The sequence below is a fragment of the Ooceraea biroi genome, chromosome 2 (assembly GCF_003672135.1).
Source record: "Ooceraea biroi isolate clonal line C1 chromosome 2, Obir_v5.4, whole genome shotgun sequence".
Lineage (NCBI taxonomy): Eukaryota > Metazoa > Arthropoda > Insecta > Hymenoptera > Formicidae > Ooceraea > Ooceraea biroi.
The window spans coordinates 5,080,421-5,095,946 of record NC_039507.1 but is presented as its reverse complement, the minus strand read 5'-3'; the positions used below and the strand labels follow the sequence as shown (position 1 = coordinate 5,095,946).

The 15,526-nt window shown below is 37.8% G+C and overlaps 2 protein-coding genes and 1 pseudogene across 4 annotated transcripts; 2 read left to right on the top strand and 1 right to left on the bottom strand.

Annotated features, from left to right (window-relative positions):
• Window position 1: 1 nt before the first annotated feature.
• On the bottom strand, window positions 2-2,103 carry LOC105281690 (26S proteasome regulatory subunit 8). The gene is made up of 6 exons (XM_011343109.3): window positions 2,086-2,103; window positions 1,855-1,999; window positions 1,239-1,649; window positions 914-1,140; window positions 564-839; window positions 2-304 (listed from the first exon to the last, which is right to left on the bottom strand). Exons 1-6 carry the CDS (start codon window positions 2,101-2,103, stop codon window positions 164-166), a joined length of 1,218 nt encoding a protein of 405 aa, XP_011341411.1. The 3' UTR covers window positions 2-163.
• Window positions 2,104-2,231: 128 nt separating this feature from the next.
• LOC113563658 lies at window positions 2,232-4,451 on the top strand (annotated as a pseudogene).
• A 1,434-nt stretch (window positions 4,452-5,885) lies between these two features.
• On the top strand, window positions 5,886-14,212 carry LOC105281692 (polycomb protein Asx). Of its 3 annotated transcripts, XM_011343113.3 has the most exons (8): window positions 5,886-6,639; window positions 7,637-7,896; window positions 8,008-9,129; window positions 9,193-9,474; window positions 9,587-10,474; window positions 10,599-10,838; window positions 11,139-11,182; window positions 11,491-11,633. In XM_011343113.3, the coding sequence occupies exons 1-7, from the start codon at window positions 6,312-6,314 to the stop codon at window positions 11,142-11,144; spliced, it is 3,126 nt and encodes a 1,041-aa protein (XP_011341415.1). In that variant the 5' UTR covers window positions 5,886-6,311; the 3' UTR covers window positions 11,145-11,182; window positions 11,491-11,633. The 3 variants fall into 3 exon arrangements, with proteins under 3 accessions (XP_011341415.1, XP_011341414.1, XP_011341413.1); XM_011343112.3 differs by lacking the exon at window positions 11,139-11,182 and having other exon boundaries at window positions 7,640-7,896; window positions 11,491-14,212; XM_011343111.3 differs by lacking the exon at window positions 11,139-11,182 and having other exon boundaries at window positions 5,887-6,639; window positions 11,491-14,212.
• Window positions 14,213-15,526: the final 1,314 nt, after the last annotated feature.

The following is a 15,526-nucleotide window of genomic DNA, read 5'->3' as shown; positions in this document are numbered from 1 at the left end:
TGCCACTGTAGGAAGATTATTTTTATTGTTATTGCTAATTTTATATAAAGTTCCTCTATGTTCGAGTGTTCTAAATACACTGCATTTCAGTTAAAATGGTTTGCTTAAAGAATGCAACAATGAAAATAATGAGACCGTGGTATTGAAAAAATTGCAGAGCTGATTATTTCCATAATTTCTTAATTGACATGTTTTTCTCAGAATCCTTCTGCATGACTTTCGCTACTGCCATCTCGAAATCTTCTTGAGTTACGTGAACGCGACGTTCTCTCAAAGCGTACATTCCAGCTTCCGTGCAGACACCCTGGATGGATAATATACATTTATATTAAAATGCATAGATATATAAATATATACATTTAACAAGTATCTAAGTAAATTGTACGTTAGAAAATTCAGCAAACTAGCTTATCTTAAAGATAAACTGAAATTTGCTGCAAATATTAAAAATAACATTTAATTAATGACTGCACAATTAATTAATTTAATTAAGTGTAATTTATATTTGATACTTTGTCGGTAATTACAAGATCGCAAACGTAAGCAAACTTAATTTTCGTTACCTTGACTTCCGCTCCCGACGCGCCGGGCATAAGTTCAGCTATCTTTCTCAGATTTATTCCACGTGTCAGATTCATTTTTCTAGAGTGAATCTTCAAGATGTCCAATCTGGCTTCTTCGTTTGGAGGCGGAAACTCAATTTTACGATCAATACGCCCGGGGCGCAACAGCGCCGGGTCCAAGATGTCGATTCTGTTTGTAGCCATGATAACTTTTATGTTCTTCGTCGCCTCAAAGCCGTCCAGCTGATTCAGCAGTTCCAACATGGTTCGTTGAACCTGAAAAACCACGATTCATGGTGCGATTAAGAGAGGTGAAATCACTCGCGTGCACATATGGGTCCCATACATACCTCACTGTCGCCACCGGAGCCAGATTCAATTCGGGAGCTTCCAATCGAATCGATTTCGTCCATGAATATTATAGATGGTGCGTGTTCTCTGGCCATCACGAAAAGTTCGCGCACCATACGCGAGCCTTCCCCAATAAATTTCTGCACCAGTTCAGATCCAGAGACACGAATAAAGGTACACTCTGTGTGATGTGCGACTGCTCTTGCAAGCAGAGTTTTTCCAGTACCTATAGATATTTTTTATTATTATGTTATTACTTGTATTAATTAATTATGGATTATTATTATGGTTTGGTTTATAATAATAATAATAATGAATTGTTACCTGGTGGCCCATACAGCAGCACACCTTTGGGCTGCGCAATCCCGAGAGCATCGAACAATTCTGGATGCTTGACAGGTAACTCTATGACTTCCTTTATCTCCTTTATCTGCTTATCTAAACCTCCAACCATCTCATACGTGGAATCTGGTACCTTCTCTACCATCATGAGCGAGACAAGTGGATCGACTTTATTCGGCAGTATCTTGTGTAGCGTGTAACTCTCATTGCGCAACGCCACGCGCGAGTTTGGCGTCACATCGTTGATATCGATGTTCTTGTCAATGTCTACGACGAATTTGCCTTCGGGATGTACTTTGACTAAGACCTTCTTTTTGTCCATAGGCTTAACCACTTCTCCTACGTACGAGCCTTGCTCCTGCAAGAGTTGTAGCTCCTCTCGCAGCATACGCACTACAATAAGCCAATAATGATTTTCTTTTACATGATTGTATATGTAGAATTGAGAATATGTGGAATTTTGATAAATTTTACATAACAATTTATATTAATATAATATAAAATTCATGTTAATATTAATTAATATAAATGGGACAATAATAATGAATGTTACCGTCATGTAAATCCATAAAAATAGCTAGTTACGCAATGTAAATACCTTTTGCATTAAGCTCATTACGCTGTGCTTGCAATCTTCTTAAATTTTGACTTTTCTCGGCAACGATTAACTGTAGTTCCTCGATTTTCGTGATATAATACGGTTTAAATCCTTCTCCCTTGGCATTCTTGTCATCGACATCCATCTGCAGAGTTCCGAGTACGAGTTGTTAATTATAAATTAACATGTAATTTTCAATCGTGCGGTAAAAGCAATTAAAAACTTTCTTACCTTATTTGTGAGCGTCATGATTGATGCAGAAGTAATAAACGCTCCAGATAAATAAGTATAACGTTTGACACTATAAGTTTGACACCTTCTAACCTTGTGTCATTCTCCGAGACCTGGCTCTATCGACCTTATAGTGACAAGCAAGAATGCGCACCAATGAGCACTCCACACCGATGAAACGCTTCTTGCTCATTCTTCGTTACTTTTGCCCTAAGGTCGATAGATGGAGGAACTGGCGAAGTAAGGTCCTCGCATCCACTTCACACGATTTGACCCGAAAATGGCATTCGTATACACTTGACCGGAATTGAACGTAATTTTAAGGAACTGCTATATGCAATCGTTTGTATTTCGTTTGAAGAATAATGAAGTGTGAGTAAAAAGGTTTGTGAGTCCCTCAGTTAATTGTAATTAATTAATTATTTTTGCTTAATGTATTTAGCCGAAACAGATTAGCCGGAATAACTTCAAACGATATTTTTGTATGGAATCGTTTGTATTTTATTTGTAGAGTAATGAAGTGTGATTAAAAAGGTTTGTGAGTCCCTCAGTTAATTGTAATTAAATGTTTATTACTCGGTAGTTAGCCGGAATATAGATTTTAGTTCCTCATGTTAAAAGAAAAAGGCGCCACTGTTCCCTGAAATTCTATTGACAGTTTCCCTTCTATGGTATTGAGAGTTGATGTTGCACACGTAATTCATATGGTTTATCGATGGCCTGTTTTAAAAAGTTATCCTTTTAAGGAAAGGCATTTGATTACATAGGATCAAGTCGTATGATCTACAATATGAAGCAGAACAATTTTAACGCTCTCGGTGGGATTAATCTGAAGTTGGATGATATCAAGAGTGTGATCGAGTTCGGCCAACTGGGCAAAGGGAAAATAGTTCTCCATAGCAGCAGTAAAGATGATACCACAGATCGTTTGAGTAAAGTGTTCAATGCATCGATTCTAGATGATAGCATACCACCTACATCTGTGCAAAGTTTTCTGGAGGCGAGGCCTAGTCTAACGACTGTTGTTATAACCAATCATGGAAAAAAATTTTAAAATCGATACTACAACAGTATCTTGGACGACGGGGAAAATCTTGGTTTTAATAGGTACACTATCTGTTCGATTTCGACATACGTTTTATGCATTTTTCATTATTAAGATTTTCGTGTATCATGTTTTAGAAATGATAGTGACGGGCGAGTCAGCGCCGCAGTCTGCCAATCTGCCGATACCACTGGAAGATTTTGTTGCAGAAATGTTATATTGCTACATTCAAAGTGCTAAATGCATTCAGTTTCATGCAGCCTCGACATCCGGTGCTAAATTGATCAATCAGATTTTGCTACTGTACGTCGGTGTGCACCGAGCGCCCAATGCCGTGACGACGTTAACTGGACAGATTCTAGCCTTGCTGACTGGCGAGAAACTCAGCGACATGAATGAAACGACTTGTCACAAAAACCGCCTCACATGGATGGGTGGATACAATTTTACAGAAATATGCATAAACTCAACCGTCAATTATAGTACAGCTGTGAGTCCGGCATTTATCATCAACAGTAAAGCTGGAGACAATGCGAGGCGATAGCGATAGGAACAGGGAATAACCAATCGCGTTACACGATTCGAGTACGGATGACCAAATTGAGCAACGCGATTGGTTATTCCCTGTTCCTATCGCTATCGCCTCGCATTGTGTCTCCAGCTTAAGTTATGCGTTAACTACTTGTGCATTGCATGTTTTCTGAAAGATTCTCTTGAATAATGGTTTCTCATTTTTAGGATATAATATGAAGTCTGATGTATACTCTATGTAGACAGAGTCCATATGGCAAACGTTGAGCGTTAGAATGTTTCTTAAACCATCAGCAGCGACAGAACGTTTCAGCATGATCTTGGGTAGTCTGGTTGCCGGCACCTTAATCATATTGGTGTGGTTTATTAATAACCGAGCTGATGTGTTATTTAATTCGAGGTTCGTATGTAACGTAATATAATAAGAATCATGATATAGAAAATCATGATGAAAAAGCCACAGGTTATTCACAAAATGTATTTGAGAAACTTTTATTATAAGAATAATATTAATTTAGCAAGTAGAACATGTGATCGACAACGTGAATTCTATTCTAATTTCTCCTAAACATTATCTAATCCCAAACAATAGTAAATATAATAAACAGACATTGCATTGAATAACTTTGTCCCACGGAAATTTAACAGGAGATGAACCCTATTAGATTGTTTTATTAATGATATAATTTTGTTACAGGAGAACCGTCGATTGCTAGGAACATGCCGCGGACCACATATCAATGACCAGGTTGGATCATCATCACCAAGATCAGGATGTTCCAATAACTAGCCTTTAACTGTATGTGTGGTGCGCCCTTGGACAATCTATAATTTAATTCAAAATATTCAAATAGTGTTACACGCGTATCATTGCCATTGTGGTTACTTTATTTATCGTTATTTATCGTTTCTCATACATCACGTTCAATTGTGAAAATAAGTGATACGTTTTTAATATCTTAAGCTCGTTTAGAGTTTTAGACTATGCAATCAACAGCAAGCAATTCTTGCAGCAAAAATTTGCTCAAGAAATTGCGTCAAATCTAGCGCAATATATTATAATATATTGCATAGTCTAAAACGGGCTTTAGTGTAAATATATTTCTTTGCATTTTTCCAAATTATTAATTAAAAATATGTATTTAAAAAACGGACAATAAAACACTCCATCATTTTAACAGCATTTCACGTATACGTGTGCGTGCATGCGAGATTAAAGAACAAATTTCAATAATGATATAAATTTGTTAGTAAACATGCAAATTGTTCAAATCTGTAATGTGTAAAAATACATTGTTTTTTTATTTCTCTAACCGAGTTTGTTTTATTATCTAGATCTAGAAACAATTAAAATATTTATAAATGGTAATTAAAATTTAGGCTCTGTTGCCGATAGCTTTAAGTTTACATAATACAATGCTGTATTGCTCTTCATTAAAACGTGGGACGAATACGATTAGGAATATATACATATATAAACGCAGAATTAATAAATAGTATTATATATATATATATATATATATATATATATATATGCTCGGTCAGTGTGCACTACGCCCGTAGACCGCCGGTATGACAGATTTCCTAACCTCGAAACTGTCATTTTTCAGTAAGCTGTAACTTTGGTTCTACTCGAGAGCGACGATTTTCCTTCTCGCAATCTTTTTTTAGGACCAAAATATACATTTCTACAAAGTTAGAAGGAAATCGGTGAGGAGGACCCGTCTCCTTCAGTTTTACCCACATGTATATATCATGATACTACGTGTACATACATACATACATACATACATACTCGCTGTCCCGAAAATGGCGGTCATGCGAGGACCTTACTTCGCCAGTTCCTCCATCTATCGACCTTGCTTTTGCCCCACAGAAACCGATATTAAGGCCGGTATTCATAGTCGGATCTTATATTTAAGACCGTCTTAAGTGTATCTTCAGATACTCCGTAGCCAATGAAATGATCTATACAACATCTGCAGATAAACTTAAGACGGTCTTAAATATAAGATCCAACTATGAATACCGGCCAAAATTACGCAGTTTTTTGAAACAAGCACGTGTTTAACACGTGTTCACACACCTCGAACCTCGTGCGACCGTCATGTCGATTCACTGCGGAATTCTGACGTCATCAATCGGTGCGGTGCAATCCGGATCCACTACAGCCGGATAGGCTATGGACGCGACGTATGCGCATCGTGAGAGGAGTCGAACTTCTACACTGACGACGTATCTGTGGCATAAATATGTAAATACAGTATGGCTGAAAGAAGCGGAAACTTCCTTGCTTTCCCGGATGGCATTTCGTTATGCGATTGAGAGGGTTGTGACGTCCCGCCGCTCGATGTGATCGCACGGGTTGTCACGAATGTCCAGGTGAGATGACGTAGACGATCCCCCTCGGAGATCTTCATCGCGTAGTTCGACCGGTTTGACGGGAATGTCACTCAGTTGCCACTGGTGAGAGAAAAAGGGAGAAGACGCGAGAGAGGGAGAGAGACAGAGACAGAGACGGAAAGGAAGAGATGTTGTGTTTATATCACGACGAGTAGTGACGAGGAGGACGCGTGTGTGAGCTCGAGGAAACCGAGGAAAAGGATGGAGTGCAACGAACGGCAGCGTCAGTGCACGACCTATTGACACTATGCCGCGGCAGAGTTACACCGCGTGCCCCGACATTTCGCTTGACGATGTCAAGACCACTGTAGGTACTGTCATGGACACAGATGTGGAATTCGGCAAGAGTGAGGGGTGCGAGACTATTCCGGGCTGCTCTGGCTATTCTAGCATGGTGCACAGTAAGAAAGTCATTAAGCATGCGTTACGACAGCAGGCCAAGCGGCGCAGGAAGAACACGACAATAGCGTCAGGCAATTCGCGCACATTACCTAGGATCGTTGTTAAACCGCTGCCACCACCACCGCCGAACGATCCACCGTCTCCGGTTAACAATGTACAACACATCAGTACTGGTAAATTGTGACAGAGCGACTTGGCTTTTCTCTTGCTTCGCTTGCGCAGGATGAGCGAGTGGGATCGAATGATCTTTAGATGATCGGCACCAGCTTTTTCCGCCTTTTTCAAAGAACGACTGTTTACGTACTAACGAAATGTCGTTTAATTTCTGATAATGATCGTTTCTCATGTGGAATTGGTAATCATAGCATTGTTATAAGCTTGGCCGGAAGGTATTGCATTATTCGATGCAATAGACTGACGTTGTCTTTTATAATTTCTTTTGCCATGATTAGTGAACTAGTCATTGCAGCGACAATTAAGCAAGTGTGAGAAGGCTGTTGTAACATGTAAGAAAACTGATTCTACTCGTTTATTCTGTATGGTTGATTGATATTATTGCTATATGTATATGTCATAAGTCAGGAATACTTGACACTATGACTTACTTTGTGACGTACCATTTCCTTTTCAATGGGATACTAGGCAATATTTGATGCTAAAAAATTACTTATTTGTTTTTCAAAATAGAAATATGGTGTGTGAATTTTTTATTTTTTAAATGTACATTGTTGCAAAATGATTCTACTTTTATAATACAAGTATACATATTTGTGTTTGCATCAATATGTTAAATATTTTATGTTTAATTTTTTATTATATTTTTATAATTAAAAACTTTGTGTGTGTGTGTGTAATTGTTAAAATATAATATTATTATTACAAGGATGTGTTGATTACTTTTAAATATAGTGAAAGAAAATTGTTATGAGTAGAATCTGATAGAAAGAAATATATTTATGTTTTTATCAGATTTATTCGTGCAAGAATTGTAGCATAATGGCAATAAAATATTAACATTTTCATAATTTGAGTAAACAATTATCGTATAAAATAATTTACTTTGTCTTTTCCAAATCAGTCATATAAAATAGAGATAATGATTGTAGAAAACAATTTAACTTAATCTTTGATAACGGATAACAAAATAATCCATATTTTCTACAAACATAGCAGCGGAGGAACCAGCTGCCACAATGAGAGAAGTCTTAGCTAGTTTACCTGGATTCAGCTTGAAGTCAGGTCGCAGACGGTCTACGAAGAGATTATCAGCAACTGCGCAATTGGAGGCTGGCCTCGTGGACTTGGAATCTCCAGCGAGCATATTGGCGAGCACGAGTTTGCGTGCTCTGTTAAATAGGCATACGTTTCAAGGCTTACCTCCGCTGTATCAACGAAAGCTTGCGCAGCTTTTGCCTGCTGTAGATAGACAGGTATTTACGCTATAATTTTTTAGTAGCTTAGAATGTTCATGCGTGGTTGAAAAGATGTTTAAAAAAACTCAAGCTAAAGTTTTACAGGCAATGCTTTTATTTTCACTGTAGGATGCAGCTATCTCTGGATTGAACAACGAGTTCTTTGCGAGAGCTTGTTTAGAATGGCGAAAACGCTTGGCGGAGGGGGAATTTACGCCGGAGAATCAGCAGCGATTGAAAATGGAGGCGGAACGGGATAAGAATAAGTTGGATCCGTGGAAAGTAAAACACTTCGAGCCAATATGGGGAGAGAAACGAGAGCCTAAACTTAAGTCGAGCCTCCATTATATCACCGAATCGCGTTCCAGTGGTGCGGTGACGCGCTCGAGCTTGAGACTTCGCCTGGAATCTAGCGTAGATATTCCCGTGTCGGAACATGCCGTCTGTCCCATCGTGATGACGGGGGATAAGATTGACGCCAGCTGCAAGACCAGCGAAGTCAGCATAAAAAGTTCCAACGATTTGACTAGCTCTGAAGGGATGCAACAGGACTTGATGCCTTTGGACTACAATGCGATACCGGACAACTTGGCCGACGAGAAACATTTGGACGACTCGATGCAGGTGAACTCCGTAGTGGTTGTAGAAGACATGCAAAATAAAACGGAGGAAACCGATAAGATCACGGATATTTATGAGAAACAAGATATCAGCGAGGCTAATGACATCTCGAGGCAAGTTTGCCAAGAAACCATCGGGAGCATTTATGAGGAGGAAACAGGTTTTTCCGCCGGCGAAAAAACTCTGCAGCCCGTGGAAAATAATGTGATCGAGGCATCGGAGGATGATACCATGCTGTTACCTGATGATGATCCATCACCCAGATCTAGCGAGCAGATAGAACACGCGTCGCACACGTCTGGCGAGTCGATCTCGCAATTATCCAACGAATATATATCGCAAGCATCGATAGATCAAATATCTCAGATGTCGAAGGAACAGATTTCTCAGATGTCCAGCGATCAGATCTACCAGATATCGGATTGCGAGACCGCGAGTATCCTTGAAGGTTCGTCGCCGCAGGATCAGGTCAGGCCCGCGGACCTCGTTATAGAGGATGCCAGTCTGATCACCAGCGATCAGACTGACGTTACGCAGGCTTCGCACGAGAATCCGGGTGACAGCGACTCGCAGCTTCCGGAAGAGATGGAAATTGATAGTGAAACCTTGCAGCGCATTCATGAGCTCGAGGTAAGCGGAAATGCTGACACGTCGTGTTCATCAGCAGTTGAAAAACACGTTTACACGTTTCAGGTGCAAGGGGAGATGCGCGAGATGTACGAGGAAATTTCGGGATGTCCAGAGGAGATAATATATCCCATTCTTGAAGGAATGGAAATGGCTACGACCAGCGCAGAAGTCACTGAATCGCAAGTAGTGTCCGGACAGACTGAAGATACCGGAGGGACAGACGTAAACGCCGGTAACGAGGATGAAGCCCTTCGAGAAGCGAATAACTACGTTTGTTCTGAGATGCTGGAATGCAGCTGGACAGTTGATCAAGCAGTAAATAATATCAGTAATAGTAATAACAGGGTAAGCATACACATCTGACATAATTATATATAATATTATATATTATTATATTAATTATATATATATTAATCGTTTAAATTCATATTTCTATTATTTACTTATTTTTGCGAAGACACAAGAAGAATTGCAAGTACCCTGGCCTCTGGTGGCAGCTGCTCTCGATGGGTCTGTAGCGGCTAACATCACGGTGACCACGCAGGACGAATGCAGCGAAACTTCGACGACGACCGACTCCACGACACCTTCGCAATTTATTAACGCGGACGCGAATGTGGAGTCGGTTAATTGCATTCAGCTACCGGTTGTTCAAGGAACTACCTTTCAGCCGGACGGATTGGCCATCAATGCGCCGGGGAACGGTTGCGTCATGAAGAGCTTGCAGTCGCAGAGCCCACCGATTATCACGTTCCCGCAGTTGCAGTCCATCAGATTCGTGCAGACCAGCTTTAATCCAGAAGTCCAGGAGACGACGTCCTCGTCGTTGAGCAACGCGTCCACGATCTCGGCTCAGCTGCAGCCGCAACAGAGCACTCCCACCCCCCAGGTCAGCATGATACGGCCGCAGGATACGATCACCCAGATAAATACTCAGAATAGCGCGTGCAATAATGTGAATCAGAACGCCATAGCGACGCAGAGCCAGGTGCAGAACGCTCTCTCGGCTACGATGGGAGTGCAGTCCCAGAATTGTACGCAGAACGCGATCGTTATTCAACATCAGACCGCCACGTCCGCGCAACCCCGACAGATCGCAGCCGCTGTGCATCAACAGCAATCGCAACAGCAGCAACAGCAACAGCAGCAGCAGCAGCAGCAGCAACAACAGTATGCTGGATCGTCTGTAACAGTCTCGTCGCGACCTTCACGTGTGTCGAATCAAGGCAACCAACGAAGTTCTAGAAATAATAATAAAGAGCAAGGCGGTGGTAGGTCGAGAAGTTCCACGAAAGAACCTCCCGGCGCCGTCAACCTGGAGCGCAGCTATCAGATATGCCAAGCGGTAAATATATCCAGAATTATATAGTAGATGAGAGGAAGAAGCAGAATGGTTACATAAAGTGCTGCAAATTTAATTGGATGCTCATTTCGTGTCACATTTACAAATTAATAAACGCTTGTTTCAGGTTATACAAAGTTCACCAAATAGAGATCAACTGAAAGCTCACTTGAAGCCGCCACCGAGCTTGCTCGCCAGGGGAGACGGCGCGTTCACGACCAGCAAATCCGGAGGACGTACTTTAACGACAGTCAAACCTCAAAAAACGCAGCAAGCGATGCATCATAATAAGCAAGCTCAAAATAAGACGCAAGCGGTCATGCTGAGACACGTGTTCGCTACGGCACGTCAAGCTACATCAACAGAGGTACGTATCGTAATTGTATCGAACGATACTTTAAATATTAAAAAAGAATATATATATATGTTATATAATAAAAATATACACATGTGTTTGCTATTTGCGACACGCAAACATTTTTTTTTTATCTTTTTGTGACATTTCTGTGAGACATGATAAAAAGATGAGATAATTATAACAGATAATTATAATATCTTTAAATCATATTAAATTTATCTTTTAATATTTCTCTTGTTGTGTGAGATGTATGTACCAGACTTGTTAACATGTACACGCATACTATTTTATCCTTTTCTGTGTGTACAGTGCTAATCTTGCGGGTCGCTTGTGATGATCTCTGTATCATACAGGTACCTAAATAAACAAATCTTTACATTTAGTTTTCTAATGCGGTAGAGATAGTGCGACTTTAATTGTCGAACCTAACGAACATAGCGACTTGCTACAAAAATGTATTTCTTTATGCAAGTGTAATAACGAGAAATGATGGACAACTATATTTATTATCCAACCAGATGGATCGATGAACTAGAATGTCGAGAAATGTTACATACTATATAATATATTTTTTACCATCGGATGAAAGTAATAACAATAAAAGTTCAGTTAAAAATGTTGACGATGATCTTGTTAATCACACGTTCTCGTTGTCTCTTAGGTTACAGAAAGCACTCCTATAACGCAGCTTGGTTCTACCACCAGCAACGGTCTCGGGCAATACATACTTGTACAAAGAACGGGAGTTGGAGACAGCGCGCCGAGGGCGTCTTCCGCTCCCCCATTACCACCACAGATCGCGGGGATGGGCGTTGGGGTCCATTTGGTGCGAGGCAGACCTGCGAGCGCAGGGGAAGGTTCTCATCAAGCGGTCACCCTGAAAGCAAGAGGCGCGGACAATAGAGCGACGGGCGGTGCGGAGCCCGGTGCACCCGGCATGATAATCGGCGGCGATCCGCCACCCCCGTGCGACTGTAATATGCGTGGAGCCATGGTAATCTGTCGGCAGTGTGGTGCCTTCTGCCACGATGACTGCATCGGGCCTCAACGTATCTGTGCTACCTGCCTCATACGTTAATTGTTCTTCATCCAACCGTTCGTGTATAAAAAAAAGCAAGTCCGTTGTGAGATAAGAGTGCTGAACGCCAATCGATAAATTAACAAGTCAACTATCAAATATTGTTTTACGTTACGTTCGCAACTTTATTACACGCGCTGTAATATATTTCAAGGATCTCGAAAATAATATATTTAGAGGCGAAAGTTTATAGACGGACGAAGTGTGATCGAAAGTAACATTTCTCGCATCGGATACTATGTATTAAATTTGTAATTAATATTCTAGGATACAGTTGAAGAAAAATATTGGCACTAAATGCGTAATTTTAAGAGAATTGTATTTCCAAGAGAATATTATTATTAAATTGTAACTTTTTGCAATTTGCTTTCTTAATAAACATTATTTGCGAATCTTTGATCACATTTTGTGGATTAACAAGAATGTTCAATCAAGGAAATAAAACGTATCCGTTTCTGATGCCTTATAATTAATTGATAAAGTGTTTTTTGTTTGTAAAAATAGATTTTTTAACATGCTGAAATTTGTTTAATTTGAGGACTGTAAATGCGCGCATATGTTTGTTCAGCACTCTTATATTAACGGAAATCCTTATAGATTAAGGGTAATAAAGAATACAGTTGTAAGTATTGAAAGATTTAATATTACAACGTTATACAATAGATAAAAAAAAGATGGATACTCTTTTATCGTCTCTTATTATTATTCTGTTATCTTGCCTATATAACAACTTTGTTGTAAATTTATGTGCATATCTGCAAGGCACTTCTTTATAACAAAGTAAAATATAAATTTTATATACACGTAACGCTACGTTAACGGACATAATTTATATGATAAGTACAACGATACTTGTTTAGCTATCTAGAATTGAATTTTTTTGTGAAAAAAAGATTCATTCATGGAATAAGCAGTTATAAATTTTAATCATGTTTACAAGTACATAAAAATTCTACGAAAATACTTTCGCGTAATTCGTGCGTGTCTCTGAAATCAGCAAAGTCTAGTCTGTATTATATATAATTATAGCACTTCTACATTTATTTATTACGCTATTTATTGATGGTAACTCTATATATATTTTTTATAATTTTTGTATTCTTATTGTAACATTGCTACTTCATGATTATTACAGACACCGTGCTCTACGGAAAATCTTCGTCTGAATCACTCTCGCTATCACCATTACTTATTTATATATTAATAAAATGAACTGCGATAATTGATTTACTTTAATATAATGCTAACTCCATTTACTAATTCCAATATTTCAACTGTATTCTTGAAACACCCTTGCTCAAAAGATTATACGACATAAATCTCCCATACACCGACCCCTAATACAGTCTTCCACTAAACATCACACTCTGTAATATGTATGTTTGTTATTTATTTATTAACACGAATTTATTTTTATTATATAGCTGCGTAGAGGATATTCCTGTACATGTTGATCTCGAAGCTAAACGGCGAATCCTTTGTATATGCTCTCTTTTAATCATTCCTTTAAAATAGGATGATGTACCGAACTACTTGAGTCGTAATATAATAGTTCAAGTTCTATCTTTTGCACATGTATTAATATACATGTTTTATGTCAAATCTAGTATTGTCGAACATTGTGTACAGGAACGTAATTTATCATGGAAATGAATAATTGATTAAGATTAACGGTTTACTGAAAATAATAAGGAAAATAACTGAATATTCATAGCTATAACATAGATATATACATATGTAGCCTGTATGGTTCAATTGTATCTCTTACCTTGTTTACAATTAATTCTCTAACTATTGTTGATTAGACCGAGGAATGATTTATTGAGAAATCGCGGACAGTTCGATCAGTAGCATAACTCGACTCTGTATGTTTTGGTTCAATTTAATATTAGTCCATATCTATCTATGCAAATACATTTGCTATACAAGAGCCGCAATAACGGCTCTAGAATTAACTGAGGACATCATTTTGTGCAATCTGAGATTGGTTACTATCCCTTAACTTAAATTACAACATATTATATTAAATGCTCTGACTGTACACCTAAACAATATTGACATAAACTGTGCAATTGGATATTAGTTCAGTTTGATTGGAAACTAGATGCTACTTGTGACTATTAGTATTTAATGTAAGCCAGTATATGCAAATATTGTACTTGATCTGATTAATTTTTACAGATGGAATTATCATGGACCTATCTAAAAATAAAGAATCTATCTAAGAACTGAATTACTTATAATGAAATAAGTTTAAAAAATGAGATTGGATAATACAAATTTTGTTTTTCAATTATTTTTCAAATAAATTCTATTTAATTAATCATGATTTAAAATTAACAGCCAAAATTACATACGTATTATTTTATATATCCGTTTATATAGGTATAAAATATTACTTGCATTATTTGTATTACTGAAAGATTATATTATTAGAGAAAAGAAGAGAGAAGAAGAAAAGAAATTTACAGTTGAAGAGATGATTATTAAATTTAAATAGATTACGGTGTACAGTCGTAGCCTTAAAATATATTTTATGTACATTATATTCATTTGATTTGGTATCCTTCTATGTGTATACAAATATGATTACGTCTTCTCCTGGCATTGTTACGATTATATAAGGATTTCAACCGACTAAAGGTTTCAAGGCAATAATACGCTAAGCCAAATGATATAAAATATGTTATATACTATAAGCTTAAATATTTGCTGTACGGTTTTGTTGTACCACAAATTAAATCATCTACATTTTTTAAGGAAATAATTTAGATGAATCGAGAGACAAATCAGAGAGAAAACTTTTTGTTACTCTTTATCAAATGTATCCCGCAAGACTTAAGGTGTTATTGCCCTCTGCCCGTCAACTTATGCTTAACGAAGCTAAGAAATATCCAGTGCATTGTGTCATACTTCTTAAATATTTTTAATCCCGTTACTTACCGATATCAATTGTCTATCAAATCATCGTGATTGACGTTTATTTTTTATCAATAATAGTAGTAATTAGTATTATTGCAATTCGATAGAAGTTACTCTGTATCCGTCGCTCAAATGTAAATAAAGTAATATACGTTTAATATGGGAAGTTATTCAATATGCGAATATACATCACAATTAGACAACATAAGTTTTAATAAAAATTTCTGTCATGTTATACAACAGGCATAATTATATTGAAAGCTGATAAATTAATATCCGTTTAATGCAAAAATTTGTTTAATATGCAAATGTACATTATAATTATGAGATATTTGATACATATTTTGAATAAATATTACAGCAATCGCAAAGGAAACATTATCTATATCGAAAGACATTATTATAAGATAATTGGTATTTTAACGTTGTATACTCATAACTTATTACGGAAATTCTACGTTACAAATATGTAAGAATAAGCGATGCGAGCTTTTTGCCTCAGTGCTGCGCTATTAATTGTATTGAAGAATATTACCACCGTAATTACTAAGAAACCGTCCACAATGGCGGCACTGAGAGACAGGAAGAAGAGGAGAACTTAAAAATATAATTCTATAATTGTATCAATTATATATTATTGGATCATGAGAGTTTTCCCCGTATACACTTTGTAAAAAACAATCTTAAATAAGAATGT